The sequence below is a fragment of the Cinclus cinclus genome, chromosome 30, assembly GCF_963662255.1.
Source record: "Cinclus cinclus chromosome 30, bCinCin1.1, whole genome shotgun sequence".
NCBI classification, from domain to species: Eukaryota; Metazoa; Chordata; class Aves; order Passeriformes; family Cinclidae; genus Cinclus; species Cinclus cinclus.
The window spans coordinates 1,676,020-1,703,289 of record NC_085075.1 but is presented as its reverse complement, the minus strand read 5'-3'; the positions used below and the strand labels follow the sequence as shown (position 1 = coordinate 1,703,289).

Here is a 27,270-nt window from a genome sequence, read left to right as displayed (position 1 = left end):
TTTGGGATGCATTGGTGTCCCCCCACAGCTCATCCCTTCCTTCCCACAGCCCCCCTAGACAGGAATAAGGGCAGCACTGATAAAAATATATTCTTTTTTTATTCTTCTCTAAAGGCTATCAATGACACCTGTAACAAAGCATCATTATTATTAATTATTATTATTATTATTATTATTATTATCTTTAATTATAAAAAAACAGGGCCTGGGGCCAGCGAAGCAGGATGGGGGTGGTGGCACCAAACCGTCCACAATAAATATTTTATTTACAGCAAGAAGGGACCCCGTGGAGCCGGGGAGTGGCCGGGAAGGTGCGTGGCACTGAGCCCACCCATGGCGGCATGGGGGTCCCTAGAACACATCCATACCCCTACCCATGGGTGCCTTCAATCCAGCCGGGCACCCATCATGGGGGGTGGGTGGCGCAGACCCCCTCCGGAGCTGGGCAGGGTGGTCCCGGGGCAGGTCACAGGCACTCGTGCAGCACCTGGGTGTTGGTGCAGTTGAGGCAGCTGACGTGGCAGCACCAGTGGAAGGTGCAGTTGCAGCGCTCGGTGACGCGCTGGGTGCGCGTGCGGTACCCGCGCCCGCAGCACAGGAGCTCACACCCGTCCAGCCCTGGCGAGGAGCTGTTGCAGAACCTCCCAGCTGTGCCTGCTGTGCCCGTCTTCCCGCTGTAGGTGCAGAAATTGGGGGACTTCTCAAAGTAGACGAGGTCGTGGGGTGAGGGGGGCTTGTGAGCCGGGTTCTCGGGCTCCAAGTGATGCAGCTCCACCCGCGATGCCCGGTTGCTGCCCTTGTTGCCGTAGATGACGCGGGAAGCGCCGTCAAAGCGATCCTTCAGGACGTCACCCACGGCACGGAAGGTGGGCAGCCTCATCCAGCAGGTGCGGACGGTGCAGGAGCCTGACATGCCGTGGCACTTGCACTCCTGGCGCATCTCTGAGAAGACCGTCTGGAAGGAAGGGAGAATTTGGGTCCTTGTGAGCAGCTTGGGACACCCCTGGGGACCACCATGCTCCTACACCCCTTGTTTCTACAGCGTCACATCATGCCCGGACATCACTTGTCCCAAAGGCAAGTGCAAAACCCATCTCTAGCTGTTCCCAACACACACGTGGGAACAGGCTGAAGATCTTGGTGGTCATGCTTGTCTCCGTGCCCACCCCAGTGCTGCTCCACAGCCCCCAGTGCCCTCACCATTCTCCCGGTGCCCTCACCATGCGCCCGGCCTCGTTGTTGTGCAGGTTCATGAGGAAACGCAGGTCTCGGCCCTTCTCACTGGAGTCCACAAACTCCCTCCCAAAGAGGCGACCGAAGTCGATGTTGTCACTGCAGCCCCCCCAGTGCCAGTCAGGCCCCCCAGGGCCACGGCGCCGGTAGTCACAGGTACAGGACTCGATGGACCCCTCTGAGCACGATCGGGCCACCGAGTGTGTCACACCGGCACTGGTGATAGCAAAGATGAATGCTGTCTCCCGGCAGCCTGTGGAGGGAGCGGAGCCTCAGGATGCTGCTGGGATGGGGAGGGGGCACCCACCGGCTCCCCCAACCCTCCATCACGGTGGGCTGGTGATGCCCCATGGCAAACCAGGGGAGCTTTGATGAGCATCCCAACTAGGGACTGGGTGGAAGAGGTCTGGAGACCCCTGTGCTGACCCCCAGCCTCACCCCGGTTGACAATTTTGCCAAAGATGTTGGGGCCCTGGGAGGTGGGACAGTTCCAGCGGCGGTTGCGGAACTGCCACTTGCACTCCTTGATGGCTGTCTGGAGGCCGGAGCTGACGCTGTGCAGGATGCCGGGGTTCTGTCGGATCAGCTTGCGCTGCTTTCGGCTCAGCAGCTGCAGGCTGGGGTCCAGCACCAGCTGCACGTTCTTGGAGTCTGTCAGCAGGTTGGTGGACGAGGCCACGTTGATGATGCCCCTGTGGCACAGGTGGGGATGGTGACCACTAGCGGGGGGGTCCCCAGCACCTCCCTCCTCACCTCAACCTCCCTCCCTGAAGGCTCCTCAATGTGACCGCAGCATCTTCCTCCCTGTAGGTACCCCTGTAGGGATCCCAGACGGGGGTCGCAGCCCTGTGTCCCCCCGCATGCCCCATCCCTGGGTACGGGGCAATCTCTGCTGTGCCTGTGCCAGCCCCGCCCTCCCGCCTCACCAACCCGGTGCCGGTACCGGTGCCGGTGCCGGCGCTGTCCGACTCACCACCACCGCCCGCTGTTGTTCACTGCCAGCGTGTTGGAGAGGGAAGAGAGGGCCAGAGCCCAGAGAGCCCGGAGCGCCAGCCCCAGCGCGGCGGCGCGCATGGCTCCGGCCCCGGGAGCCCCGGCAAAGTGCGCGGGCGAGCGGCCGTCCCGGTATTTATGGTGCCGCAGAGCCCCCGGCCCGGCCGCTACATCCACGCGTGTTTCCGGACGCGCGGGGCGGCTCCGAGATGAGGACGGCCGCGGGGGGACGCAGGGAGCGCCGGGCGGGCGGGCGGGCCGGCACCGCCGCCGCCACCGGGCTGCAGCCGGTGGCCGGGGCGCGGCGTCGGGGGTGCGGTGCCCAGCGCACACTGACCGGGCTCTGGAGCGCGGCGTCGGGCGCTCCGTTCGCGGTGCCGGGGACCCGGTGCTCTGTGCCCGGTTCTCGGCACTCTGTGCGCGGTACCCGTTGTCGGTACCGGTGCTGGTTCTCGGCGGTCCGTGTGCGGTACCCCGTGCCGGTGATCGGTACCGGCAGCTCCCCGGGGAGCCGGCACGGCTGGACTCGGCTCGGCGCGGCGGGTGCACAGCGCTCAGCACCTCGGAGCATCTTCCAGCCCCTTCCCTCTTATAGGGGCGGCGCGGAGGGTCCCCGTGGGCCGGTCCCGCCGTGCGGGGCCTCCCCGTGTCCTCGCCCTAACAATGGGGAGCGGCGGAGCTGCGGCATCTCTTACGGGGCGGCGGGAGCGGCGGCGCCGGGGCTGTCCGTCACGGCCCGGATTAGCCCGGCGGGTGGCTGCGCCCCGGCCCCGTGCCCAGAGCTCCCGGCTGCCGCCCCCCGCCTTCCCCGTCGTCCCGCGCACACGTTCTGTAGGCACCGGGCACCGGCGGGGGGAGCCCGGCACGGCCCGCGACAGCTCCCGGCGCAAGGAGGAGCTGGTCCCGGAATAACCTGGGACGGCTCCGGGCGCACGGAGGGAGCGGGGAACGGGGATAGCCCGGGATGTCCCGGGACAGCCCGGGGTGCACAGGGGTAGGAGTGACGGGATCTCCCGGGACAGTCCCGGGCGCACGGGGGAGGCAGAGTTCCGTGACAACCCAGGGCTCACGGGGATCACAGTCCCGGGAAAGCCCGGGGACACCGTCCTGGGACCACCGGCTTTCCGGGGGACAAGACGTGCAGTCCCCAGGGACGTGGACCGTCGAGGCTGCGTGGGCGCCCCTCCGAAGCCCACGGAACTCTCTCCCGTCCTAGTCCGTGCCCGGCGGGACGGGGCTGCAGCCTCTTCCAGCTGCTTGAGCTCGGGTTGTCCCGGGCTGTCCCGGCGGCACCCCGGACCCCCGTGAACATGCCCCTGGACACCCACGGTGTCTACAACCCGCGTGGGCGCTGCACGGCCCCGCACATCTCCCGCTGCCCCGGAGCGCCCAGTCTGGGCCGGTACCAGGTGTCGGAGGTAGGGACGGACCGGGGCGCGGGAGGGATTGAGGGATAGAAGGGGATAGAAGGAAGGGCAGAGGCTGCTCGGACGCTGGCGGGGGACGGCCTGACGTGCCCACGACCAGAACACGGGGACGCAGGGCTGATACTGGCCCGGTTTCGGTTGGGACAAAACTGTCCCAGTCATCCCCCGCCCGGGCCGGTTGCGGGTGAGTGTGAAGTCCCCAGGGTGGGGCCCGACGGGACGGGGGGCCTCAGCTGAGTTCCCCGTTGGGGCGGGAACCGGGGAGGGGGTAATCCCCCCGCCGCGGTTTCCCCGGACCAGTCATGCGGGGCCGGATTATCCCCGCTCGTCCGTCACGGCCCGGGGCCGCCGCTCACCAGTTTAATTCAAGGACGGACAAAGCCCGGGACTGCGGCGGAGGTGGGGGGCTCGCACCGGCACCCACCCGCACCCCTTTCCCCGGCCCGGGAGGAGCCCAGGGCCGACCCGGGGTCTGCTCCAGCACGGCGCTCCCGCCTCCCCCGCCCCGGTTCCCGGCCGGGCCGGGCCGTGTCCACGCCCTCGGGCCTCCGCCCCGTCGGGGCTCCCGGGGCTGAGGTCAGCGGCCGCGGGGAGGCCCCGGGGCGCGGCTGGGAGGGCCCTGCCCGGAGCTGTGCCACCAGCGGTGGGGCGCAACCACGGCCCTAGCCTCCCCCGCTCCATTCCGGGACCCTCCGGCCCTGGTACTCCCTGCCCACTGCCCCGAGCCCCCATTCCCCCTATCCCCTCTGCTGCAACCCACGGCTGCCCGAAGCTCGGGATCCCCCCCCCCCCAGTCCTGGGGTGCCGCTGGAACAGTTCCCGCAGCCGTCGGGGCTGCCCGGTGCCCCCGAGGTGGCCGCCGGTACCTGCCTGGGAGCGGGGGGCATTCGTCCTGTCCCGTGTCACGGAGCAGGGACGGACAGGCGGACAACGGGGACAGACGGACGTGGGAAGCACCCGCGGATACCCCGGTCCCGGCCCCTGCCCTGCCTGCGAGCACCGGAGCCGCCTCCGTACCGACGATATCGGCACGGTGCGGGGGTGCTCAGCCTGTCCCCTCGGGACGGTGTTGGGGTCCCCGTCCCCCGTGAAGCACAGGGACCACCCCCCCCCAGCCGGGACTCTGCCTGACCCCGCTCTCCCCATGTCCCCATCCCGACCCGCCGGTGCAGCTCCCCTTCGGACGAGGCTCTGCCCCCCCGGTGCGGGTCCCGGTACTTCGGGGAACAGGCCCATGGCGGGGGGGACACACGCAAACGGGGACCCCCCCCCAGCGTTCCCCCCGCACTGCTGCAGCCGTTGCCATGGTAACGCCTCGTGGCTCTCGCGATTGCACCCCCCCCTCCCGCCGCTCCCCGCGCGCGCCCCCGGTCCCGTGGGGGGGGGGGGGGGTGTGCGGGAAGCTGTGCGGGGCGGCGGGGAGGGGGGGCACCGGGCGCTCTCGCGAGATCGGCGCGATCGGGGCCTCCGCTTCCGGCGGCGGGAGCGGTGCAGAGTCAGCGGCGGCGGGGGCGGAACCGGCACCGGCACCAGGTGCGGGGGGCCGCACCGCTCGGGGATGCGGGGCGCGGGCATCGCCGTGGGGTGTGCGGGGGTACACGGGGGCTCGGCACCGCAGCGGCGCGGGGGGGCTGCGGCGTGTGCCGGGGTGCCCGGTGCGGCGGGGGCGCGGAGCCCGGGAGGGTTTGGGGTCGTACCGGGGGCAGGGGGGGGATGCGGTGCGGTGCGGTGCGGCGGGGGGGGCGGGGGGGCAATGCGCAAGGGGGAGCGGCGCAGTGCGGGGTGGAGAGGCGGTGGTTTGGGGGCGCGCTGCGATGGGGGGGTGGTAAAGAGGGAGAACGGTGAATTCGGGGGTCCCGGGGGCGCGGGGGCTGCACACGCTGGGGAAGAAGGGGCGCGCTGTGGTGCGGGTGGGACGATGGGGGCCTCCCCCTCCAGCGAGGCTGCGGTGATGGGGGCATCATGCAGAGGAGGGGTCGGTCCGGGGGGACAGAACCCCTCGAGGAGGGTGACAGCCCTGCCTCAGCTTCCCCCTGTGCAGCGCCCTGGGCTGTCCTTTTTCAGGATGCAGCGGTGGGGCTCAGGATCCCCATCTTTGCAGCCCCCCATATCGAGCTGCACACCAAGACACCCCCAGTACAGTGCACGGCCCCCTCCCCAGCCCTTTGCTTGGGGTCCCCCAAGCCCTGCATTCCCCCCAGGACATAAGGATCCCTGATTCCTGCAGCCCCCCCAAGCACGGGGTACCCCTCAGCTCCATAAGGATCCCTGATTCCTGCAGCCCCCCCAAGCACGGGGTACCCCTCAGCTCCACCCCTGCAGATTTCAGGGCCTCCCCCAGCCTGCCCCATGCCCCCGCAGGATCCGGCCTCGGAGCCAGCGCCGCCGTCACCATGGGCAACATCTTCGGGAACCTGCTGAAGAGCCTGATTGGGAAGAAGGAGATGCGGATCCTGATGGTGGGGCTGGACGCTGCTGGGAAGACCACCATCCTCTACAAGCTCAAACTGGGGGAGATCGTCACCACCATCCCCACCATCGGTGGGTGGGGTTGGGGGGGCACTGAGCAGACACCGCTCCCCATCAGGGCTCCTTTGAAGGGGCTGGCAGCTACCCGTGCCTCAGTTTTCCTCCGCTGTCGTTTCCCGCAGGGTTCAACGTCGAGACAGTGGAGTACAAGAACATCAGCTTCACCGTGTGGGATGTGGGTGGGCAGGACAAGATCCGGCCCCTCTGGAGGCATTACTTCCAAAACACCCAGGGTAGGTGTCTCAGGGAGCACCGCAAGGGAACTTGGGGAGCAGGGTGGCCACAGAGACCCCATCAGTGCCTGCTCCTCTCCCCAGGGCTGATCTTCGTGGTGGACAGCAACGACCGGGAGCGGGTGAATGAGGCGCGGGAGGAGCTGATGCGGATGCTGGCGGAGGATGAGCTGCGGGACGCCGTTCTCCTCGTCTTTGCCAACAAGCAGGTGGGTCTGGGGGCGGGAAGGGCCCTGTGGGGGGACTGAGACATCCCCAGGCTGTCAGGGCAGCTGTCCGGTGTAGAACTTCCTGTGGCTTGAAGGCTGGTGTCAAAGAGGCTGTGTGACAGAACCTTGTCCTTCCCTGTGGCATTATGGGTGGTGGAGGCCCCTCGGGCCATCCCCATGGCACCAGGGCTGGTCTTTAACATGCCCTCTGGGTATCCCTGTGGTGTCAGGCCTGGTGTCTCACATGCCCATGGCAGATTCCTGCTCCTTCCTGTAACATCAGGGCTGATGATGATCCCCTGTGGCAGAGTTGTACCTATGGCATCAGGGCTGGTGCCAGCCCCCGTGGAGGGGTCCTGTTCATTCCTGCAGCATCGGGCCCCTGAGTGACCTCCCTTGTCTGCTTCAGGACCTGCCCAATGCCATGAACGCAGCAGAAATCACGGACAAGCTGGGGCTGCACTCCCTGCGCCACCGTAACTGGTACATCCAGGCCACCTGTGCCACCAGCGGGGATGGGCTCTATGAGGGCCTCGACTGGCTCGCCAATCAGCTCAAGAACAAGAAGTGAGGGGGGGTCCCACTGTGCCCCCCGGCCACCCTGGGCCGTGCCAGGGCCCCCCCCCGGCCGCCCCCTCCCTGCCCCGGTTGGGTTTTGCTTTCTTCTGGCACCGGTTGCTGTGGGGTTTTTCGCCTTTTTTGGGGTCCCCCTGGTTCCCCTCAGATCTCGTGTGTGCGTGCGTGGAATTAGAGCTCTATATAACGCCCAGGAGGGACAAGGGCAGAGCCCCGGGAGGGTGGGATGGGGGCTGGGGGGGCCACCTCGGCACTGTCCTGCCTGGGGGAGCCGGGGACACCCCATCCCCATGCATGTCCCTGCACCCCTCGCCTTCCTCTGGACCAAATGTGGGGGCAGCAGGGCCATGGGGGGGATTTGGGACTATACACCTCCCCCTCCCTCTCAGCACCCCTTCTCGGCCCTGTGTGCCCCCCGGGCATCCCACACGTCCCCGGCCCCCCCATGTCACTTCGAGGCAGGTCTCCTCCCCGCAGCGTGACCCCTGCAGAGGGGGGGCAAGGGGCTGCCAGGACCCCTGGGGTCCCCCGGCCATGCCCCCCTCCTTGCCCTGGCCGCCTGCCCCTTGCCCCATGCCAGCATAGTGATTGTATGTCCCTGCCCCTCACAGACGGACAGTGTCTCCCCTTCCACCCCGTACTGTGCCCCCCTCCTCCCCAGCACCGTATTTATACCCCTGGTCTGTGCTTGGTGTGACGTGTCGCTGCGGCTCTGCCCTGTCCAGGGACGTGTGTTCTCAGCCCTCCCCCCCCCAGCCCCCTGCGCCTGAGACGGTGGGTGACCTCCTCTGACCCCCCCCCTTGGATATTAAACATGTTTTATGTAGTGCTGCCCCTCATCTCTTCTTCCGCAGCCCCCCCAGCATGGGGGTCCCGCAGAGGGGATGGTGATGGACAGCCCCGGGCTGGCTTTAATTAGAAAGAGCTTAACGGGGCAGGGGGGGTGAGGTGGGGCTGGCAGGGGGTGAGGGCTCCCCCCCCTTCCCAGGCTCATCTTTAGGGGAATATTGGATGAAATGGTAAATCCCATTAGCGCTAATCCCAGCTGGGGCGTGGGGACGGTGCCAGTGCTGGGATGGGCGCGAGTGGGACTTGCCCCCCCTTGCACCCGCATGGGTTAAGGGGGACTGAGTTGCATTTGGGGCCAGTGCTGCCATCCCATTCCCGTGTCCCCTCTGGACTGGTGGCTGGAGGCCTGTTGGCCATATTGGTGACACCAGGGGGCTGTGGTGGGGGCTTCCTGTTGGGTGGGAGCTGCACAGCCAACACCAGGCCTGGAATGGGGGTGACCGGGGCTCCCCAGTGGGCTGGGGGCCATGGAGATGACATAGGGGAGCTCCAGTGTAGGTGACCAGTGCCCCACAGTGGTCTGGGGGCTGTGGAGATGATAGTGGGGGGCCGAAGTGAGGATGACGGAGGCTCTGGGAGCTGCCTCGGGAGGCTGCAGTGTGGATGACCGGGGCTCCCCGGTGGGTGGGAGAAGCGGAGCCCGCACCGACGAGTTCCCACCGGCTGGACCGACGGCTTTGTGTGGCGAGGGCTGACCCGGCGCCCCTAATCCCATTAGAGCCCCGGGTCCAGCCGCCAGCCCGGCTTCCCCACCTCTCGGCAACCGAGGCTGGTATGTGGGTGCGCCGGTGGGGCCGGCGTGCCGATGCCGTCGTCCAGGAGCTGCACCCGGCGTTAACGTCGTCACCATCGTGGAGCTGCACTGGGTCCGGTGACACCAGTGCTGGCAATGAGGACATCCCCGCAGGCACGGGCAGGGAAGTCCAGTCTTCTCACCTTGTGCCGGTGTGACCCCGCCAGATCGGGGGATTCCCTGTGTGCCCTGCTCTGCCCTAGGGGCTGCGTATCCCAGGCGCAGGGACGGGGGTTCTGGGGCAGGTTCCGTCCGACTGGGCTCCAGCCGGCACCCTGGCCCCGCAGCCCGCGCTCAGGGCTCCTCTTCCCTTGTCCTGCACACCCGGGGCTGGAAGAGCTGGGGAAGTGCCAGGATAAAGAACGACCTGTACCCGTCGGGTGCTGGAGAAGGGTTCTGGACCCGGGGAGGGGTCCTGGGCCCCGGTGGGTGCCGGTTTCCCCGGGCTGTGCTGCCGCCTGCTGGCACTGGAGGCGCCAGGACACCGGGGCTGGGTGCCTGGGTCCCCCGGCCCGCACCCGCGGCCAGACCCTTCGCCTTGACCCCTACTCTGACCGCTCGGTGTGGGCCGAAGCCGCCGGGACGGTCCCCGGGCAGGGGCGGACCCAGGTCCGCAGGCGCCCGCGTGGCACCGGGCATCGAGGCAGAGGCCGGTCCTGAGCATCCTTCTGTCCCCCGGCTCGCCGGGGCCCGGAGTAGCTGCGGGTGCCCGTCCCGGGGCCGGTCTCGGTGTGGGGGCGGTCCCGGGGGCGGGGCCCGAGGTGGGGGGCGGTCCCGGTCCCGGTCCCCGTTCCTCCGCCGCCAGCCCAGCCATGCCGTTCCCCGCCGCGCTGCTGTTCCTGGCACTGCTGCTGCCGCCACCGTCGCTCTCCCTCGCCGCAGAGAGCGAAACCGAAACCGGCACTCGGGAGCTACGGCTGGAAACGATCGTGAGCCCGAGGGGGGGGGACGGGGGAACCGGGGCTGCGCGGGAGACACTGGGTACCGGGGACTCACGCGGCCCCCTTGGCCAGGGAGCTGAGACCGGGCCGGGACCGGCAGGGAACGGCGGCACCGGCGGGACACGGGGCACCGGCGGGATGGTGCTGCTCGGGGGGTACCGGGGAGCCCGGCCTGGGCACGGGTCGGGGGAGGAGGCACCGGGAGGCCCGGGCTGCGCCGGGGGGAAGCAGCGGGGCACCAGGAGGATCGGGCTGCGATGGGAGGGCACCGGGAGGACCGGGCTGTGGCGGAGGAACGCGACGCACCGAGGACAGGGGGCCCGGGTGGAAGTTGGACTCTCGGAGCGCTGAGGGGACCCGTGGACACGGGGGGTGCGTGGACCCCGAGGCGAGGGGCTCCCGTCCCGACTCCCCGTGACCTCTCCGTTGCAGGTGCCCCCTCCCGAGGGCTGCACGGAGCTGTCGGCGCCGGGGGACACGGTGCACATCCACTACACGGTGCGGGCGGGCGGCGGGAGGAACACGTCAGCACTGCGCTCCGGCGGGCGGGGCGGGGGCCACCGGCACCGGCGCCGACGAGGGGACCTCGGTCGGCACCGGGGCGGTACCAGGGGTGGTACCAGGGTGGGCAATGGGGCGGTACCGGGGTTGGCAATGGGATGGTACCGTGGTGAAACCGGAGTGGGTGTAGGAGTGGCACCGGGGTGGGCATGAAGATGGCAATGAGCTGGACGAGGGGATGGGTGCCGTGGTGCCACTGAGAGTGGCATGGGGACAGCCCCAGGATGGGCTCTGGGTGGCACCTGGAGTGGCACTGGGATGACACTGGGGCTAGCATGGGACAACACCAGTACAGACATGGCTGGCACTGGGATTAGCGCGAGGATTACCTTGGCACTGGGAGTGATGAGGATGTCCCAGAGTGACATGGAGTGTACCGGGACTGGGATCAGCACAGGGATGGCATAGGGGGGTCACAGGAACTGGGATCAGCATAAGGATGGCACAGGGGGCCACAGGGACTGGGATCAGCATCAGAGCAGCCCTGGGAACACGCTGGCAGCTGCATGGAGAAAGTGGCAGGGCTGTGTCCCCAGGGGTGAATGTGGCAGTGACTGTGGCTGTGCCCCCACAGGGCAGCCTTGAGGATGGCCGGATCATCGACTCCTCATTGAGCCGGGACCCCCTCCAGGTGGAGCTGGGCAAGCACCAAGTCATTCCCGGTGAGTAAGGGGCTCAGGGGGAGCAGGGTGGGGGGGTAACCAGGGTAATCCCAACCAGCCCCACTCACCCTCATCCCACAATATTACAGGTCTGGAGCAGAGTCTGCTGGACATGTGTGTGGGGTAAGTGCGAATGGGGGTCATGGGGGTGGGCAGTGTCCCCCAGCAGTGTTTCCCCCATGATTGGTGACACCAGTGCTTTCACCGTGGCAGGGAGAAGCGCAGAGCCATCATTCCCCCTCACTTAGCCTATGGCAAGCGGGGATCTCCCCCCACCATCCCAGGTGAGTGCAGCCCTCAGGATCCCTGTGGGGTCTCTGTGGGGTCCCTGCTTAGGCTGTGCTTTCCTTGCAGGTGATGCGGTGCTGCGATTTGAGGTGGAGCTGGTGGGGTTGTCCCGAGCCAGTTACTGGCAGAAGGTGGTGAACGAAGTGGTGCCACTGCTGTGCCTGGGGCTGGTGCCGGCACTGCTGGGCCTCATTGGGTTCCACCTGTACCGCAAGGCCAGCAGCCCCAAGCTCTCCAAGAAAAAGCAGAAGGAGGAGAAGAGGAACAAAGCCAAAAAGAAATAAAACCTTCCTCTCGGCATCTGTGGCTGCTCCGTGGCTGGTCTTCCTGAGACAGTGATGGGCACAGAGCAGTAGGAAGGGCCTGTGCACCCATCAGGTTCCTGCCTGCTCCAGTGCCTTGATAGGTTGTGTCAGACATGAGCAGGAGGTGATATCAATGAATCCCAGAAATAAGACCCTGGAGCAGATTTTCAGGCAGTTTTGCTCTTTTAAGGCATATCCAAGCAGTGACAGTCTCTGGAGTCCCCAAATACCAAGCAGGTCCCTGGTCTGCCAGGGAGCATCAGCTGGAGCTGGTGGAGCCAGGAATGGGGTCGTGGTGGTTGACCCCTCCCCAGAGGCTCTTGGGGTGCACCATGCCCCATGTCCCCGAGTGTGGCTCCCCCACAATGTGGGGCTCATTCCTGGGGATGCAGCTTTCGCTTGGCAGTGACGAGGGGGTGGGAGTCTTTGGGCACCTTCTGGTTGGTTACAGCCCCTGCCAGGTACTGCTGGAGCAGCCTCCGCAGGTCCTGGTTCCTGGTTGCCAGGGCTGCCCGTGCCTGCTCCAGCGCCTTCTCCTCCAGCTTTGCCTTGTTGAACCGCTGCCAGAACCGCTCCAGCCCCACGTAGTCCCTCATGGCCTGGAGGAAGGCAGCAGGGAGAGTTTGGTGTCTCCAGCCTGCCCAAGCACCAGCTGAGTGGTCCCCAGGACCGAATCACAGCCCTTGTTCCCCTGGACTGCGGCTGTGCCTCCTCACCCGTGCCAGGGGCTCACTGGGGATCTCCTCCAGGACTCTGTGGGCCTTCTGCTGCTCCCACTCGGCCAGTGAGGAGGGGTAGAAGGGCAGCACCTTCTCCTCCTCTGTCTCCAGCCTGCGGCACATCTCAGCCAGGCGCAGGATGCGCTGGGCCTGGGGGGGGGATGCCAGGAAGGGCAGATGGGAAGGGAGAAGCAGGACACTGGGCACAGGGACATCACCACTCAGCACTGCCCAACTCACCTTCTCCACCATCTGCTGCAGCACCTTGAGGGTGGCACTGCACTGGCAGGTGAGTGTGACCAGGTGGGTGTGAGCCATGACCCCGGCCTGGCTGACCTGAGCCCGCAGCTTCTGGAGCTTTTGGAGAGCGAGTTCCTTGTCATCCCGTAAGATCTGGCTCTGCTCCTCGCTCTCCTGCAGGTGAGCAGCAATCTGGCCCTTAGTGGTTGTAACCATATCCTGGTGAAACAGCAGGTTGGGTATTGGGGAAAAATCCTTCTTGGAAAGGGTGGCTCAGCATTGGAATGGGCTGGTCGGGGCAGTGGTGGAGGCACCATCCCTGGAAGTACTCAGAAAATAAGTGGATGTGGCCCCCGGGGACATCCCTGGGGACTAAACTCTAGGGGTTTAGCGGCGGCCTTGGCAGTGCTGAGAGAATGGTTGAACTTGATGGTCTTAGAGACTTTTCCAACCTCTATAATTCCATGATTCCATGGCTCAGGCTCTGGTCTACAAACTCTTGGGAGGTCCCTGCTTAGCCTGGCCTGTTGTCACCTCCTTGCCAGTGCCTGGTTGGACTTGATGGGTCTCAAGAGGTTTTTCCACTCAACAATTCCATGGAAAATGAGTGGGGAATGCGGGTGACCCCACCCCCACAACCCCCCAGGACCCTGACAAAACCTGGAGCTTCTGCAGCTTCTTTGCCTGCGTAGCAATCTCACGGGAACTCTTCTCACACTTCTTCTTCAGCTCCTCAAACTCCACCTTCTTCCTCTCTGTAGCCTGGGCGTAGCTCCACCGAGCCTTCTGGATCTGGTCCCACAGCCCCTCAAGCCTGGCCACAAGCTGCAGTCGACTGTACTGCTGGTCCTGCCAGCACTGGAGACACACAGGTTACACCCCCAAACATCCCTTGCCAACCCTAAAATCCCCTCAATGTTCCCTTGTGCCCCCTGCCTTGTTTTTGATGTCATCCCGGGCGCTCTGGAAGTTCATCATGGCCTCGTGGTCAATCCTGGCGTGATCCTGCTCCGAGGCCAGCGCCATGTCTTGCAGGCAGCAGCTTTCCCAGTCCTGCTGCTCCAGAATGGTCCTTCTGCAGGGACACACGGCAGGACAAAGGGGTTTCCCCCCTGACAGAGACGCTTCGGGGATCCCAGTGGGGCAAGGGGAGGCTCAGCTCCATCCCAGGAGAGCCCATGGGGGTCACTGCTGCCCCATTCTCCTTCTCCCCCTGAAATTCCACACCTCTCAGCCTCAAACTCAGCCTTCAGGGCGTCCACCTGGGCATTAAACCCCTCTTCCAAGTATCCCAGGCGGCAGCGCTGGAGGTGCAGCAGTTGGTCCATGAGGTGCAGGTGGCTGCGCAGGGCTCGGTTCTGCTGCTCCTCTGCTTCCTTCAGGTCCCTGAGCAGAGCCTGGAGAGATTTGTGGGTGTCATGTGTGTCCCCTGGCATCCCCCCTGCCCCACCAGCCCCGCAGCCACCTCAATGACGCCATCCTTGCAGTCCATGACACGTGAGAAGGTCTGACTGAGGATCTCGATGTCCTGGCGCAGCTCTTGGTCCTTGGTCTTGCGCTGGGCCAAGCGCCAGAGTGTGTGGACCTTGTGAAGACCCCACATGCTGTTCTGCTCCTCACGGGACAACTTGTCCTGTGGAGGGATCACGGGAGGTGGGAAAGGGGCAGGAGTGGGGTTGGGGCTGCCTCTGGTATCACGAGTGTAGCAGAACAGGGGCAGCCTCAGCCCTGATAGGGATGAGGGGGGAATTTTCTTGGATGCGACTGGGGGAGGCTGCAGTGGGTTCCCAGACCTGCAGGAAGCGAGTGAGCAGTTCCCGCTTGGCTTTGGCCTCCTCCTCCTCAGTCAGCGCTTGTTTCTGTAGCAGCAGCAGCTCGGCCTCGGCTGCTGTGGAGGCCATGGGAGCCACCGTGGAATGGAGCCCTGCCACGGCTGGAGAAGGTGACACAATGAGAGGGGTCGGGGTATGCCCGGGGTCTGCGTGGTGACCCCCAAGGGCCGTTCCCCATGCCCACCTCCAGCTCCCGCACTATGGGGTATCCCCAGATGCCATAACCTTGTGCCCACTCCCACCTCCCTCCCCAGTCCCATTTCCTTGCTCACCCCTACCTCCCCCTCCACTTGGGGGAGTTAGCTCTTTCCCATCATCCCTTCCAGTGACCCCTCCAGACACGTTTCCCATCTCCCACCCCAGGCCTCCCCCAAGGCCTATTTCCCGCTGCCCATCCCTACGTCCAGAGCCCTGGGCCCTCCTAGGCTCACCCCCCTCCCTCCCCAGCTCCCCCAGCGCCCACCGCCCCTTGCCCGCCGCCATCTCCACCTTTGGATTCTCCCACTCCCCCCTTTGGGGTCCCGTCCCCGGTACCGGCCCCGCTCCCGCGTCCCTCCGGTCTCCCAGCAACGGCCGCTTCTGGTCGGGGGCGGGGCCTCGGCGGCACTTCCGCCCTGACCCGCACGGGCTCCCCCTGGCGGCAACAGCGCTCTCGCACCCTCACTGACGGATCCCGCCGGTTCTGCCTCTCCGCCATTGGCCGGCGCTCCGGGATTTCCAGCAGTGATTGGCGGGCGGCGCCGCCGTGGGCGGGCCCTAGGGCCCGCAGGGTATATAAGGGCGCTGCAGCGGTGGGGCGCAGGGCGGTGGGTGGGTGTGAGTGTGGGGTGTCCGCGCCGGCCGCCGCCATGCGGGAGCGGAGGCCGGCACCGGCCGCTCCGGCCCGGTGCAAGCTGGTGCTGGTGGGTGACGTGCAGTGCGGCAAGACGGCCATGCTGCAGGTGCTGGCCAAGGATTGCTACCCCGAGGTGAGCCCAGATCAGGGCACCGGGAACCGGCAGCGGGCACCGGAAAGCGGGACCGGGCGCTGACGCTCTCGGTGCCGTTGCAGACGTATGTGCCCACCGTGTTTGAGAACTACACGGCGTGTCTGGCCAGCGAGGAGCAGCGGGTGGAACTGAGCCTATGGGACACCTCCGGTACCGGGACAGACGCGCGCGGTGCATGTTTGGGGGGCTGGCGGGGACTCTGGTACCGGTGGAGAGGGGCGGGGGCCGCCCTGGGGGGGGTGATGGGGTTATTTGCTGAGGAAGGTGGTTTGGGGTTTCGGGGGTTTCGGAGGCTGCAGTGAGCGGGGGGTCGCTGCAATGAGGTGTTTTGGCGTCCCGAGGGTGTTTTGGGGACCTGCAGCACGGGGCGGGGTGGGGGGGTGGGCGTTGGTGGCCGTAGTGAGATCTCGGTGGTGTTTTGGGAAGCCGAGGGTGTTTTGTGGTCCCTGTGGTGGCGAATGGGAGCTTGGTAGCCGTTCGGGGGTGGGGGGGGGGGGCGGCTTCAGGTCTAGGGGCATAACCCTGGCTGTGCGGAGCGCAGGTAGTCCCCAGGGACCGACCGCGCGATGGGAGGCACGGACACACTGGGGGGGGGGGGGGTCACGGAAGGCTGAACCCCTTCCTTAGGGGGAACCGCACACCTCTGAGCCCCCCCCGGGTGGGCTCAGGATGTTCCCTGCACCCTGCCTGTGGGCTGGGAGGATTATGGGAGATCCCGATGTTGCCCTTCGCTGGGCACCCCAAAGAGTTAGGGGGGGTCGGGGCAGCCCTGCCCGGTGCTGCAGTGTCCCCCCCGGCGGGGGGGTCCCCGCCGGTCCCCGGTTGCCATGGCGATGCGCTGGCGCAGCCTCTTTGCTATTCTGTGCACGGAGCGTCTGGGCTCTGAAACCCCTCCGAGGCCTTTGGGGGCTCGGGGGGGGGGGGTGGAGGGGGAGGGCATCCCGGACCACCCTCCCCACTGACCCCCTTCTTCACCTCCTGGGCCGCGTCCCCCGCAGTCCCGGCTGCGGTGCTGGTGCCTCCGTGCCCCCGAGGGGGTGACAGCGTGTGCCACCCCCTCCTCCGGCTTCTCCCCCGCCCCGACACCCCTCGGTGCTGTCGGGGCTCCCCAAAATAGGGGGTGGGGGGAGCTGTTACATAAACACCGCGGAATCCATTTCCCGCTGCCTCGTGAAGGCGCGATGCGACGTTGATGGGCTGCGGGCACGGAGGTGGCGTTTTGGGGGGGTTCCAGAGCTGTGCCCCTCTTCCCGGCACGAGAGGGGTCGTGTGCCTTTCGGGGGACTCTAGGGCTGCGTGTCCGTCTGTCCCTTTTGGGGAGCTGTGTCTGTTTCGGGGGTTTCTGTGCCTTTTTGGGGGTCTCTAGAGCTCGGTGTGCCCACCTCAGGCACGAATAGGGTTTGATTTTTTTTTTTTTTGAGGGGATCTAGAACTGTGTGTCCCCCTGTCCCTTTGGGGTGCTGTGTCTGTTTTAGAGGGCTCTAGAGCTGTCTTCCCCTGTCCCTTTTGTGGTTCTCTGGAACTGTGAACCCCCGTGCTGGGCAGAAGTGGGGCTGTGTCTATTTTTGAGGGCTCTGTTCTTTTCGGGGAGGGCCCAAGTCAGTGTACCCCACCCCACTTTGTGTCTTTTGTGGGGCTGTGCCCTTTTTTAGGGGCTCTAGAGCTGTGAGCTGCCACCCTGAGCAGAAGGGGAGCTGTGTCTCTTTTAGGGGCTGTGTCTGGTTTGGGGGTCGCTAGAGCTGTGCCCCCACCCTGGGCAGGACGAGGGGCTGTGTCCCTTTGCCAGACCCCCTTTCCCAAGTCTCTGGGTCTCTGGGGTGGGGGACCTGAGAGGTGACACCCCGTTTTCCCCCAGGCTCTCCCTACTATGACAATGTGCGTCCCCTGTGCTACAGCGACTCGGATGCTGTCCTGCTCTGCTTTGACGTCAGCCGCCCCGAAACCCTCGACAGTGCAGCCAAGAAGGTGGGGAGGGGGCTCAGGCCCCAGGACAGTGTCCCCGTGGGGCTTGGGGGACTCAAGGATGCAGAGACATCGATGCAGGGGGGGATCCCTGTGAGGTTTGGGGGATTCAGGGACACAAGAAAACTGACCGCAGGGAGTCCCCGTGGGGTTTAGGGGACTCAAGAGTTGTGAGGACACCAGCCTGGGGGTGGTCCCTGTGAGGTTTGGGGGACTCCCAGACACGGGGACGCTGACTGACCCTGTGGGGTTCCGGGGGCTCAGATGTGGGGACACTGACCCTGTGGGTCTTGGGGGGGCTCAGAGATGTGGGGAGCCAGGGAATTGGCATTGAACCAGCAAACACAGTTTCAACTTCTTTTCGGTTGCTAATTGGTCCTGTGAGGTTTTGGGGACTCACAGACACAGGGACACTGACCCTGTGGGGTTTGTGGGGCTCAGAGATGTAGGGACGCCAGCCCAGGGGGTCCCTGTAGGCTTTGGGGGGTGCAGGGGAACAACAATCTGGGGTGATCCCTGCCGGGTTTGGAGTGCACAGGGATGTCGTCTGATGTCCCTATGGGGTTTTGAGAGCTCAGACATGCAGGGACACGGTCCGGGGTGGGGGGTTTCTGTGAGGTTTGGGGAGCACAGGGACATTGAGCTGGGAGTCCCAGCAGGGTTTTGCAGGTTCAGGGCTTTCGGGATGGTGTCCTGGGAAGTCCCTGTGCATTTTATGGTGCCCAGGAAGACTGAACCAGGGGTTTCCTGTAGAATTTGGGGATGTAGGGCTGGGGCACGCTCTCCCTAGGGATCACTTTGGGAGGCTCAGGGATAAGGGGACAGTGTCCTGGGGGTTTTTCTGTGTGGTTTGGGGAGCTCAGGGATGTGAGGACACTGATCCATGGGGGTCTCTGTGGGGTTTGAGGGGCTCAGGGACATGGGGATGCTGTCCTGGGGATGTTTCTGTGGAGTTTGTGGTGTGCTGGCACATGGAGACACCAGCCCTCTGGGGTGACAGGGAGAGGGTTTTGAGGTCCCCTGTTCCTGAGAGCAGCTCTGTGCCCTCACCCCTCAGTGGAAGACAGAAATCCTGGATTATTGCCCCAACACACGGGTGCTGCTCATCGGGTGCAAGACAGACCTACGGACAGACCTGAGCACCCTCCTGGAGCTCTCGCACCAGAAACAGGCGCCCATCTCCTACGAGCAGGTCAGGGAGTCCCCGGAGTAAATTTGGTTTTGGTGGGGTGGGGTTGGTGGAATTGCAGGGGATTGGGTTTGGGGTGGACTGATATGGGGATGGATTTGGTGGTGTCCTGGTGTTTTCAGGGGTTTGGGTTTGAGGTATCTTGTTGTTTTTGGGGGGTGATTTTGGGGTGTCTTGATGGTCTGGTGAGGGGGTCATTTTGGGGGGATCCCAGTGTTTGAACAGGGGTCATTTTGGGGTGTCCCAGGGTGATGCGGGGGTGGGTTTTGGGGGATCCCGATGTTTGCGGGGGTGGGTTTTGGGGGATCCCACTGTTTGCGGGGGTGGGTTTTGGGGGATCCTGGCGTTTATGGCGGTGGATTTGGGGTGTCCCGAAGGTCTGATGTGTGGCTGTTCTTAGGGCTGTGCGGCCGCCAGGCAGTTGGGAGCTGAGGGATACCTGGAATGCTCGGCCTTCACCTCGGAGAAGAGCGTCCACAGCATCTTCCGGACCGTGTCCGGCATCTGTCTCAGCAAAGCCCCCTCGCAGCCCCCCCGCAGCCCCCCCCGCAGCCTCTCCAAGAGACTCCTGCACCTCCCCAGCCGCTCCGAGCTCATCTCCTCCACCTTCAAGAAGGAAAAAGCAAAAAGCTGCTCCGTCATGTGAAGGGGGGAAGGCAATGACCCCACACACAAACCTTTGGACCCTCCCCCCCCACCCAAGCCCCTGGAATGGGATTGGGGGGGGGGGGGGGCTGGATAGGGCCCTAGAGCTCCCCCCCAGGGAGGATGGGGGTCTGCTGCCCTCCCTTTGCACCATTGCCCTGCCAGCCCCACAGCCTGGGGGGCTGCCTCCATGGGAGGAGGGGACTGGGAGGTGTCTCTCACCTGGTTCCCTGCCCTGAGGGTGTTCCTGGGAGGTTTGGGGCACACAAGACCCTGGGGACATCAACCCGGGGGGGGTGGGGGGGGTCTCTATGGGGTTTGGGGTGCCCAGACCCTCAGGCACATCAGCCTGGGATGGTCACTACGGGGTTTGGGGGACACAGGGACATTGTCCTGGGTATCCCTGTGGGGTTTGGGGTGCACATCATGGGACTCATCCATGAACTCATCCTGTTTTCTCCCCCTTTACCCCATCCCTCATCTGCTGCTTGGCCCTGGGGGACCCTGGTGGGCTGGGGGAGGGGGATTGTTTTATGGACTGTCTTGGGGGGGGGGGGGGGGGGGGAGGGGGCGAGGAGTGTCTCTGTTCCATGTCAGTGTTATTAAAAAGCTTATTTATTATCAGAAATATAACACCTACCTACGTGCAGCCCTGCCTGGCCCTGTGTTGTGGGGAGGGATCCTGGATTTTGGAGGGTGTTGGCAATTTTGGGGTGTGTTGGTGTCACTGGTGATGGTGACACTGATGTGGGCCTGTGTTGTTAACACCTGGGTGCTTGTGTAGAAGGCAAAATCCCAGGGGTGGGGTGTCGTTGGAAGGATGCCAAAAGGTTTCCCTCCCCTCTTCTCTGCACCCTGATTCTGCCGGGAACCCCCCTATCTTGTGAATGGGGATGTAGTGGGGTCTGCGGCTCCTGCACGGACGCTGCTCTGGGAGTCCCTGGCGAGTCTGGGGTGCATAGGGCTGTGGGGACACTGACCTGGGACGGTCCCCGTGGGATTTTGGGGTGTGCAGGGACATGGGGGACACTGATTCGAGAGGGTCCCTCCAGGATTTGGGATGCTCTGGGAGGCGGGGACACGGCCCCGGAGGCTTCGTTTGGGTATGCAGGAAGTCGCTGCGGGATGTGAGGGGCTCAGAGACGAGGGAACACCGTCCCGTGGGACTCTTTGCAGTGGGGAGGGGCGAGTTGCCGGGCGGCGGAAGGATCACGGGGTGCCGTGACTATATGCCCGCGCAGGGGCGCTGGGAGCGCGCGGTGGATGCCGGGAGGTGTAGTTCGATGACGCGAGGGCTGCCGGGATCTGTAGTCCCGTGACGTCCCGGCATGCATTGCGGGCCCGGTAGACATGGCGGCGGCGCGGCGGCGCTGAACCCGAGGCTGCGGCGGTGAGCGGAGACCCGCGGGAGCGAGCGGGGGCATTGCAGGAGCACCCGGGGAACCTCCTCGGGGTTCAGGGCCTGGAGAGCCCTGGTGCCGCGGCACCGGGCAGAGCCCCGGTAATGGACACCCGGGGCAGGGCCTGGAGCGCCGTTGCGCCGCTTTCCCCGGGCTTCCTGGAGCCTTTTCGGGGTACCCCAGGCCTTCCCGCGCCCACTTCCCCTGGCCTCCCTGTGCTCTCTCGGGGTCCTCCCCTCACCTCTAGGTTCTCTCCTCGGGGCCCCCAGCCCTTCCCTCTCTTTCCTGGGGTCCCTCTCGGGGATCCCCCAGGCCTCCCCCCTCCCTCCTCAGGGTCCCTTTGCACTCTCCCCGGGTTCCCCAGTTCTCCCTGCTTCTTTTTGGCGTCTACCTGTTCCCTCCTCGGCGTCTTCAACATCTCCCCGTTTATTCGCGGAGGTTTTTTTTGGTCCTCCCCACGCCTTCTTGGGATCCCTCTGTGGGGCCCCTGGGTCTCAAAACCCTTCTCTCTCCCTCCTGGGTCTCCAGTGCTGCTCACTGCCCTCCCTGGGGACCCCTTTAGCCCAAGCTCTCTCTGCACCCCCCGACCCTCCCGGTGTCCCCCTCTCTGACTCCTGCCCACAGATGGCCGGAGAACTGGCAGACAAGAAAGATCGGGATGCATCCCCGGTGAAGGAGGAGAGGAAACGTTCCCGCTCCCCTGACCGGGAGAGGGACCGGGACCGCAAGAGCTCCCCAGCCAAGGACCGGAAGCGACACCGATCCCGGGACCGGAGACGGAGCCGCTCACGCTCTCGGTCCCGCTCCAAGTCTACAGAGAGGTGAGGCTGGTCTAGGGCTCCCTGGTTTTTGGGAAGAGCTTTGACAGCCCCACAGAGGGTGAGTGAGGGCTCTGGGGCCATGGTGTGATTCCTCTGTTCCTCAGGGATCGGCGGCACAAGGAGCGGGACCGTGACCGCAGCAAGAAGGAGCGGGACAGGGACAAGGATGGGCACCGGCGGGACAAGGACAGGAAGCGATCTAGGTGGGTCCTGTTGCTTTTTTTTGACGGGTTCCTGCTGTCCCCTAAATCCCCCTGGATGTTTGGGATCCCCCAGGACTGTGTCTGGTGTCTTATTCCATGCTGTTCTCCTTGGAAGTTTGTCCCCGGGCAGGGGGAAGGACTCCAAGTCTCGGAAGGATCGGGAGGCACGGAAAGCAGAGGAAGAGGAGGAGAATGCCCTGAAGAAGGAAAAAGTGAGGAAAGGGTAGATGGGGTTTGGCTGGGAATGGTGCTCTAGGGAGATCCAGGTCTCTGGGGAATGTTTCCAGGGGATTGATTCACATCCTTTGGACTGGTGCTGACATTTTGGTCTCACTTCCAGGCGCAGCCGCTGTCCTTGGAGGAGCTGCTGGCAAAGAAGAAGGCAGAAGAGGAGGCAGAAGCCAAGGTGGGAGCAGCAACAGGAGCCTCTTACCTCTGCTGAGGGTGTGGATATTTGCAGGGACACCACAGGGGAGTCCCCAGTGGGGAACAGGGAGGGCTGGAAAACTTGGGGATGCAGAGGAGCCCCAGAAGGAAGCAGGGAGTGCCAGTGAACACTGGGAGGGATCATGGGATGGAGCAGGGAGGGATAGGGGATGTGGGAGGGTACAGGGCAGGCAGGCCAGGGAGGGCACATGGGGGGCTGTGGAGGCACAGGAGGGAGAGGGGCAGCCTGGTGGACTCCAAGGAGGGGGCAGAAGGACCTTGAGATGGAAGGGAGAAGGCTGAGGGGTCTGGTGAGGAGTACAGAGGGGGACCCTAGGAGGGAAAGGAGGGCTGGGGGACACAGGGAGGAAGCAGAGAGACCCCTGGGAGGGAGTGGAGATGTCTGGGCAATCCTATGAGGGAGGGGAGAAACCCTGGAGGGAGAGGGGAGGCCTGAGAGGCCCCAGAAAGGAAGAGAGAAGGCTGAGGGGACCCCCAGCAACACGGGGGTGGCAGCCAGGCCCATTGTGACGCTGCTTCTCTCCCATCCCAGCCCAAGTTCCTGTCCAAGGCAGAGCGGGAGGCTGAGGCCCTGCGGCGGCGGCAGCAGGAGGTGGAGGAGCGGCAGCGGCTTCTGGAGGAGGAGAGGAAGAAGAGGAAACAATTCCAGGAGATGGGCAGGAAGATGCTGGGTAAGGGCTTATCCCTGGAGCCCCCACCCATCCCTCGGGGCGAGTGCTGGCTCTGAGCCCCTTCCCCTGCTCCCCAGAAGACCCCCAGGAGCGTGAGCGCCGGGAACGCCGGGAGCGCATGGAGCGGGAGACCAACGGCACAGAGGATGAGGAGGGCAGGCAGAAGATCCGGGAGGAGAAGGACAAGAGCAAAGAGTTGCACGCCATCAAGGTGGGGTTGGGGGCTGGGCTCGGGGGGCCTGGGGGTTGATGGGGGATCCCACTGAGCCTGGGGTTCCGCAGGAGCGGTACCTGGGGGGGGTGAAGAAGCGCCGGCGCACGCGGCACCTCAACGACCGCAAGTTCGTGTTCGAGTGGGACGCATCGGAGGACACGTCCATCGACTACAACCCCCTGTGAGTGCTGGGCTGACCCTAGGGCTGGGGGTGTCCCTGCAGAGTGCAAGGCAGCCCCCAGCCCTGCTTCTGACACTGCCACAATGCTCCAGGTACAAGGAGAGGCACCAGGTGCAGCTGCTGGGCCGTGGCTTCATTGCTGGCATCGACCTGAAACAGCAGAAACGGGAACAGTCACGGTTCTATGGGGACCTGATGGAGAAGAGGCGGACGCTGGAGGAGAAGGAGCAGGAGGAGTGAGGTTTTGGGGAAGCTGGGAGGGTGCTGAGGGGTGTGTGGGGTCCTGGCTGGCTTAGCTTGGCTGGGATGTGGAGCTGGGCTGCAGCAGGTCCTGCAGGAAGTTGGCAGAAGGGTTTTAGAGGCACAGGGTGAGCCTTATCCCCATTCTCCTTCCCCTTCCTCACCTTCTTCGCTCCCCTTTGTCATCCCTTTCCTTGCCCTACCATCGTCCCCCTCTCTCCTCCCCCTGTCCTCATTCCCATTTCTGCCATTCTGTTTCCCTTTATTCTCCTTTCCCTATCCTGTTTACCCCATCCCCCTTTTATCTATTCTCTTTTCTCTCGTCCTCCTTTTCCTATTGCTTTCTCCCTATCATGCTTTCCCTGTTCCTCTCTCTTTTCCCTATCCCCTTTTCCATCTCTCTTTTCCCTATCCCCTTTTCCCCACCTTGCTTCCCGTGTCCCTCTCCCTTTCCCCTTGCCTTCTCTCTGGCCAGGGCTCGGCTGCGGAAGCTGCGGAAGAAGGAGGCCAAGCAGCGCTGGGATGACCGGCACTGGTCCCAGAAGAAGCTGGACGAGATGACAGACAGGGACTGGCGCATCTTCCGCGAGGATTACAGCATCACCACCAAGGGAGGCAAGATTCCAAATCCCATCCGCTCCTGGAAGGACTCCTCCCTGCCCCCCCACATCCTGGAGGTCATTGACAAGTGTGGATACAAGGTGGGCATGGAGAGGGGGAGCTGGGGAGGGGGAAAGAGGGCTCATCAGGGATTTGGAGAGGGGGAACAGGGGGAGTTCTGCTCCCAACCTGTTCCCCCCGGCAGGAGCCGACCCCGATCCAGCGCCAGGCCATCCCCATCGGGCTGCAGAACCGGGACATCATCGGCGTGGCCGAGACCGGCAGTGGCAAGACAGCGGCGTTCCTGATCCCACTGCTTGTGTGGATCACCACCCTGCCCAAAATTGACCGGTGCGGGGTGGGACACTGCCTATGGGATGGGATGGAATAGTGGGATGACACTGCAGAGGGGTCAGGACAGGGTGGCATCGTGGAGGTGACAGGGTGACACTGCAGAGGTGTTGAGGCAGGGTTACAGGGTGGCATCGTGGGGGTGACAGGGTGACACTGCAGAGCAGCTGAGGCAGGGTTACTGGGTGACATGGTGGAGGGGATGGGGTGACACTGGAGGGCACCCATGTGGCACTGTGGGTGACACAGCCATGTCCTGCTATGCTGCAGCATCGAGGAGTCGGACCAGGGGCCGTACGCCATCATCCTGGCCCCCACCCGTGAGCTGGCGCAGCAGATTGAGGAGGAAACAATCAAATTTGGGAAACCCCTGGGCATCCGCACCGTGGCTGTGATTGGCGGCATCTCCCGTGAAGACCAGGGCTTCCGGCTCCGCATGGGCTGCGAGGTGACTGGGGGGGCCTTGGGGTGCCCAGGGGGGATGGTTCAGCCTCGGGCTGCTCCCACCAACCCCCCATGGCCCCCCAGATCGTCATTGCCACTCCGGGCCGGCTCATCGATGTGCTGGAGAACCGGTACCTGGTGCTGAGCCGCTGCACCTACGTGGTGCTGGACGAGGCCGATCGCATGATTGACATGGGCTTTGAGCCTGACGTGCAGAAGATCCTGGAGCACATGCCCGTCACCAACCAGAAACCCGACACTGATGAGGCTGAGGACCCTGAGAAGATGTTGGCCAACTTTGAGTCTGGGAAGCACAAGTACAGACAGGTGGGTGTGGGCAAGGGGGGGCCTAGAAGAGCTTCTGTGGGGCTGGGAGGGGGTTTGTGGTGTGGGGAGGGACAATTTGGGCTTTTGGGGAAAGGGTTGAAGGAATGGGAATCACATTTCTGCTCTGTGGAGGAATGTTCCTTCCTCACAGAGGATGATCCTGTCCCATGAGGAGTCATTCCTGCCCCATAAGGGGACATTTTTGCTCTGTGGGGGACAATCCTGCCCCCCCAGGAAGATGTCACTGCTCCATGGGCAATGTTCCTGTTCCATAGGGGAGCATTCCTACCTTTCTTGGGTCATTCCTACCTCGTTGGGGATTGCTTCTGCTCCATGGGGAAAGTTCCTGCCACACCAGGGTCATTCCTACTTCATTGAGGGATGTTTCTGTTCCATGCGAGGACATTCCTGCCCCACTGGAGTGATTTCTGCTCCACGGTTGGGGGGACATTCCTGCTCCATCAGAGTAATTCCTAGCTCACTGTGGGATGTTCTTGCTCCGTGGGGGGGGATGTTCCTTGCTCTACCAGGGCTGTTCCTTCTTCACGGGGGACATTGCCACCTCACTGCCCTATTCCCTTGCAGACTGTCATGTTCACAGCCACCATGCCACCAGCAGTGGAGCGCCTGGCCCGCAGTTACCTCCGGCGCCCGGCCGTGGTTTACATCGGCTCTGCCGGCAAACCCCACGAGAGGGTGGAACAGAAGGTTTTCCTCATGTCCGAGTCAGAGAAGAGGTGGGGAGCACAGGATTTGGGGGTGGCTTGGGGGTTGGAGGAAGAAGGGCACCCTCTGCGGGGCGCTTCAGCATCTCTTTGCCCAACTGTCTCTTCCCCCTTCTACAGGAAGAAGCTCTTGGCCATCCTGGAACAGGGCTTCGACCCACCCATCATCATCTTCGTCAACCAGAAGAAGGGCTGCGATGTGCTGGCCAAGTCCCTGGAGAAGATGGGGGTGAGTCTGGGCTGGGGGAGGTCACCCTGAGCCCTGTCCCTGCCTTGTCCCCACAGTACAATGCCTGGGACTCCTTGATGTGCCCCCCATTGACCCCCCCTGTTCCCACAGTACAATGCCTGCACCCTGCATGGTGGGAAGGGCCAGGAGCAGCGAGAGTTTGCCCTCTCCAACCTCAAGGCTGGGGCCAAGGACATCCTGGTGGCCACAGACGTGGCCGGACGTGGCATCGACATCCACGACGTCTCTATGGTGGTCAACTACGACATGGCCAAGAATATCGAGGGTGAGGCTGAGGGAGCACTGAGGGGGTGCCCAGCTCTGGTGCTGCCTGTGCCAGTGGGGCTGTGGGGGGATGTGCTGCCCATGCTAGAGGTGCTTGGCCCTGGTGGTACCTGCACTGGAGGGGCTGCCACACCGCAGAGGCTGTGAGGTTGCCCAGCCTTGGTACTGGGTGCTCAGGAGATGCCTGGCCCTAGTACTACCTTCACCAAAGGGCTTGCAGAGGTGCCCAGCTCTGGTTCTTGGGATGGAGGGGATGCCCAGCCCCAGTGCTGAGGGTGTTGGGGGGTGCCCAGCCCTAGTGCTGCCACACCAAGAGTGCTGTGGGATGCCCAGTCCTGGCACTGTCCACACTGAGCCCTTCATTTCCCCCCCCACCCAGATTACATCCACCGCATTGGGCGGACAGGCCGAGCAGGGAAGAGTGGTGTGGCCATCACCTTCCTCACCAAGGAGGACTCCACGGTGTTCTACGACCTCAAACAGGCCATCCTGGAGAGCCCTGTGTCCTCATGCCCCCCCGAGCTGGCCAACCACCCCGATGCCCAGCACAAACCAGGCACCATCCTCACCAAGAAGCGGCGGGAGGAGACCATCTTCGCCTGAGGCCCCACTGGCCCCTCTTCATCACACCTGGACCAGCAAGGCTGCCAGGACTGCTCTGGCTGTTCTTTTTCCCAGCTCTTTGTGCAACCCAAGGACTGCCCGCAAGCAGAGACTGGTGCTGGGATTATCCCAAAATATCCCCCCTGTTCTCCTGGTCCCCCTCCCCACTTTCCCCATGGAGCAGAGGAGCTGCTGGAGGCTGTCTGGGGGCCAGTCCCTCCCTGCTGCCAGGGCGGGGCTGTTGTTTTGGGCATTCTGGGAACTGTCTTCACCTCATCCTTTGGGATTTTGGGGTTTTTTTTGTAGCTGAAGCTCCAGGCTGCAGGGAATAAACCGGCAGCAGCATTACGGTGT

General features: G+C 64.4%; 6 protein-coding genes across 10 annotated transcripts; 4 read left to right on the top strand and 2 right to left on the bottom strand.

Moving 5' to 3' along the window:
• Nucleotides 1-466: 466 nt before the first annotated feature.
• WNT1 (Wnt family member 1) lies at nucleotides 467-2,307 on the bottom strand. The gene is made up of 4 exons (XM_062511006.1): nucleotides 2,207-2,307; nucleotides 1,672-1,925; nucleotides 1,221-1,486; nucleotides 467-955 (listed from the first exon to the last, which is right to left on the bottom strand). Exons 1-4 carry the CDS (start codon nucleotides 2,305-2,307, stop codon nucleotides 467-469), a joined length of 1,110 nt encoding a protein of 369 aa, XP_062366990.1.
• Nucleotides 2,308-6,046: 3,739 nt separating this feature from the next.
• On the top strand, nucleotides 6,047-7,355 carry ARF3 (ADP ribosylation factor 3). Of its 3 annotated transcripts, XM_062511049.1 has the most exons (4): nucleotides 6,047-6,194; nucleotides 6,305-6,415; nucleotides 6,500-6,624; nucleotides 7,034-7,355. In XM_062511049.1, the coding sequence occupies exons 1-4, from the start codon at nucleotides 6,047-6,049 to the stop codon at nucleotides 7,193-7,195; spliced, it is 546 nt and encodes a 181-aa protein (XP_062367033.1). In that variant the 3' UTR covers nucleotides 7,196-7,355. The 3 variants fall into 3 exon arrangements, with proteins under 3 accessions (XP_062367033.1, XP_062367034.1, XP_062367032.1); XM_062511050.1 differs by lacking the exon at nucleotides 6,305-6,415; XM_062511048.1 differs by having other exon boundaries at nucleotides 6,305-6,624.
• A 2,299-nt stretch (nucleotides 7,356-9,654) lies between these two features.
• FKBP11 (FKBP prolyl isomerase 11) lies at nucleotides 9,655-11,578 on the top strand. The gene is made up of 6 exons (XM_062511055.1): nucleotides 9,655-9,771; nucleotides 10,216-10,281; nucleotides 10,919-11,006; nucleotides 11,096-11,129; nucleotides 11,220-11,290; nucleotides 11,361-11,578. Exons 1-6 carry the CDS (start codon nucleotides 9,655-9,657, stop codon nucleotides 11,576-11,578), a joined length of 594 nt encoding a protein of 197 aa, XP_062367039.1.
• Nucleotides 11,579-11,973: 395 nt separating this feature from the next.
• On the bottom strand, nucleotides 11,974-15,240 carry CCDC65 (coiled-coil domain containing 65). The gene is made up of 9 exons (XM_062510833.1): nucleotides 14,925-15,240; nucleotides 14,352-14,491; nucleotides 14,024-14,191; nucleotides 13,786-13,955; nucleotides 13,495-13,633; nucleotides 13,219-13,416; nucleotides 12,559-12,777; nucleotides 12,316-12,468; nucleotides 11,974-12,198 (listed from the first exon to the last, which is right to left on the bottom strand). Exons 1-9 carry the CDS (start codon nucleotides 15,238-15,240, stop codon nucleotides 11,974-11,976), a joined length of 1,728 nt encoding a protein of 575 aa, XP_062366817.1.
• Nucleotides 15,219-19,232, top strand: RND1 (Rho family GTPase 1). The gene is made up of 5 exons (XM_062511039.1): nucleotides 15,219-15,358; nucleotides 15,442-15,529; nucleotides 17,235-17,344; nucleotides 18,399-18,533; nucleotides 18,931-19,232. The coding sequence occupies exons 1-5, from the start codon at nucleotides 15,239-15,241 to the stop codon at nucleotides 19,174-19,176; spliced, it is 699 nt and encodes a 232-aa protein (XP_062367023.1). The 5' UTR covers nucleotides 15,219-15,238; the 3' UTR covers nucleotides 19,177-19,232.
• A 1,268-nt stretch (nucleotides 19,233-20,500) lies between these two features.
• Nucleotides 20,501-27,261, top strand: DDX23 (DEAD-box helicase 23). 3 transcript variants are annotated; one of them, XM_062510913.1, is made up of 17 exons: nucleotides 20,501-20,565; nucleotides 21,200-21,396; nucleotides 21,501-21,599; nucleotides 21,715-21,811; nucleotides 21,940-22,005; nucleotides 22,579-22,717; nucleotides 22,795-22,928; nucleotides 23,000-23,112; nucleotides 23,205-23,348; nucleotides 23,828-24,053; nucleotides 24,158-24,303; nucleotides 24,574-24,751; nucleotides 24,832-25,074; nucleotides 25,660-25,811; nucleotides 25,920-26,028; nucleotides 26,140-26,314; nucleotides 26,693-27,261. In XM_062510913.1, exons 2-17 carry the CDS (start codon nucleotides 21,200-21,202, stop codon nucleotides 26,914-26,916), a joined length of 2,442 nt encoding a protein of 813 aa, XP_062366897.1. In that variant the 5' UTR covers nucleotides 20,501-20,565; the 3' UTR covers nucleotides 26,917-27,261. The 3 variants fall into 3 exon arrangements, with proteins under 3 accessions (XP_062366897.1, XP_062366898.1, XP_062366899.1); XM_062510914.1 differs by having other exon boundaries at nucleotides 20,518-20,676; XM_062510915.1 differs by having other exon boundaries at nucleotides 20,518-21,396; nucleotides 22,798-22,928.
• The last annotated feature ends 9 nt before the right edge of the window (nucleotides 27,262-27,270 follow it).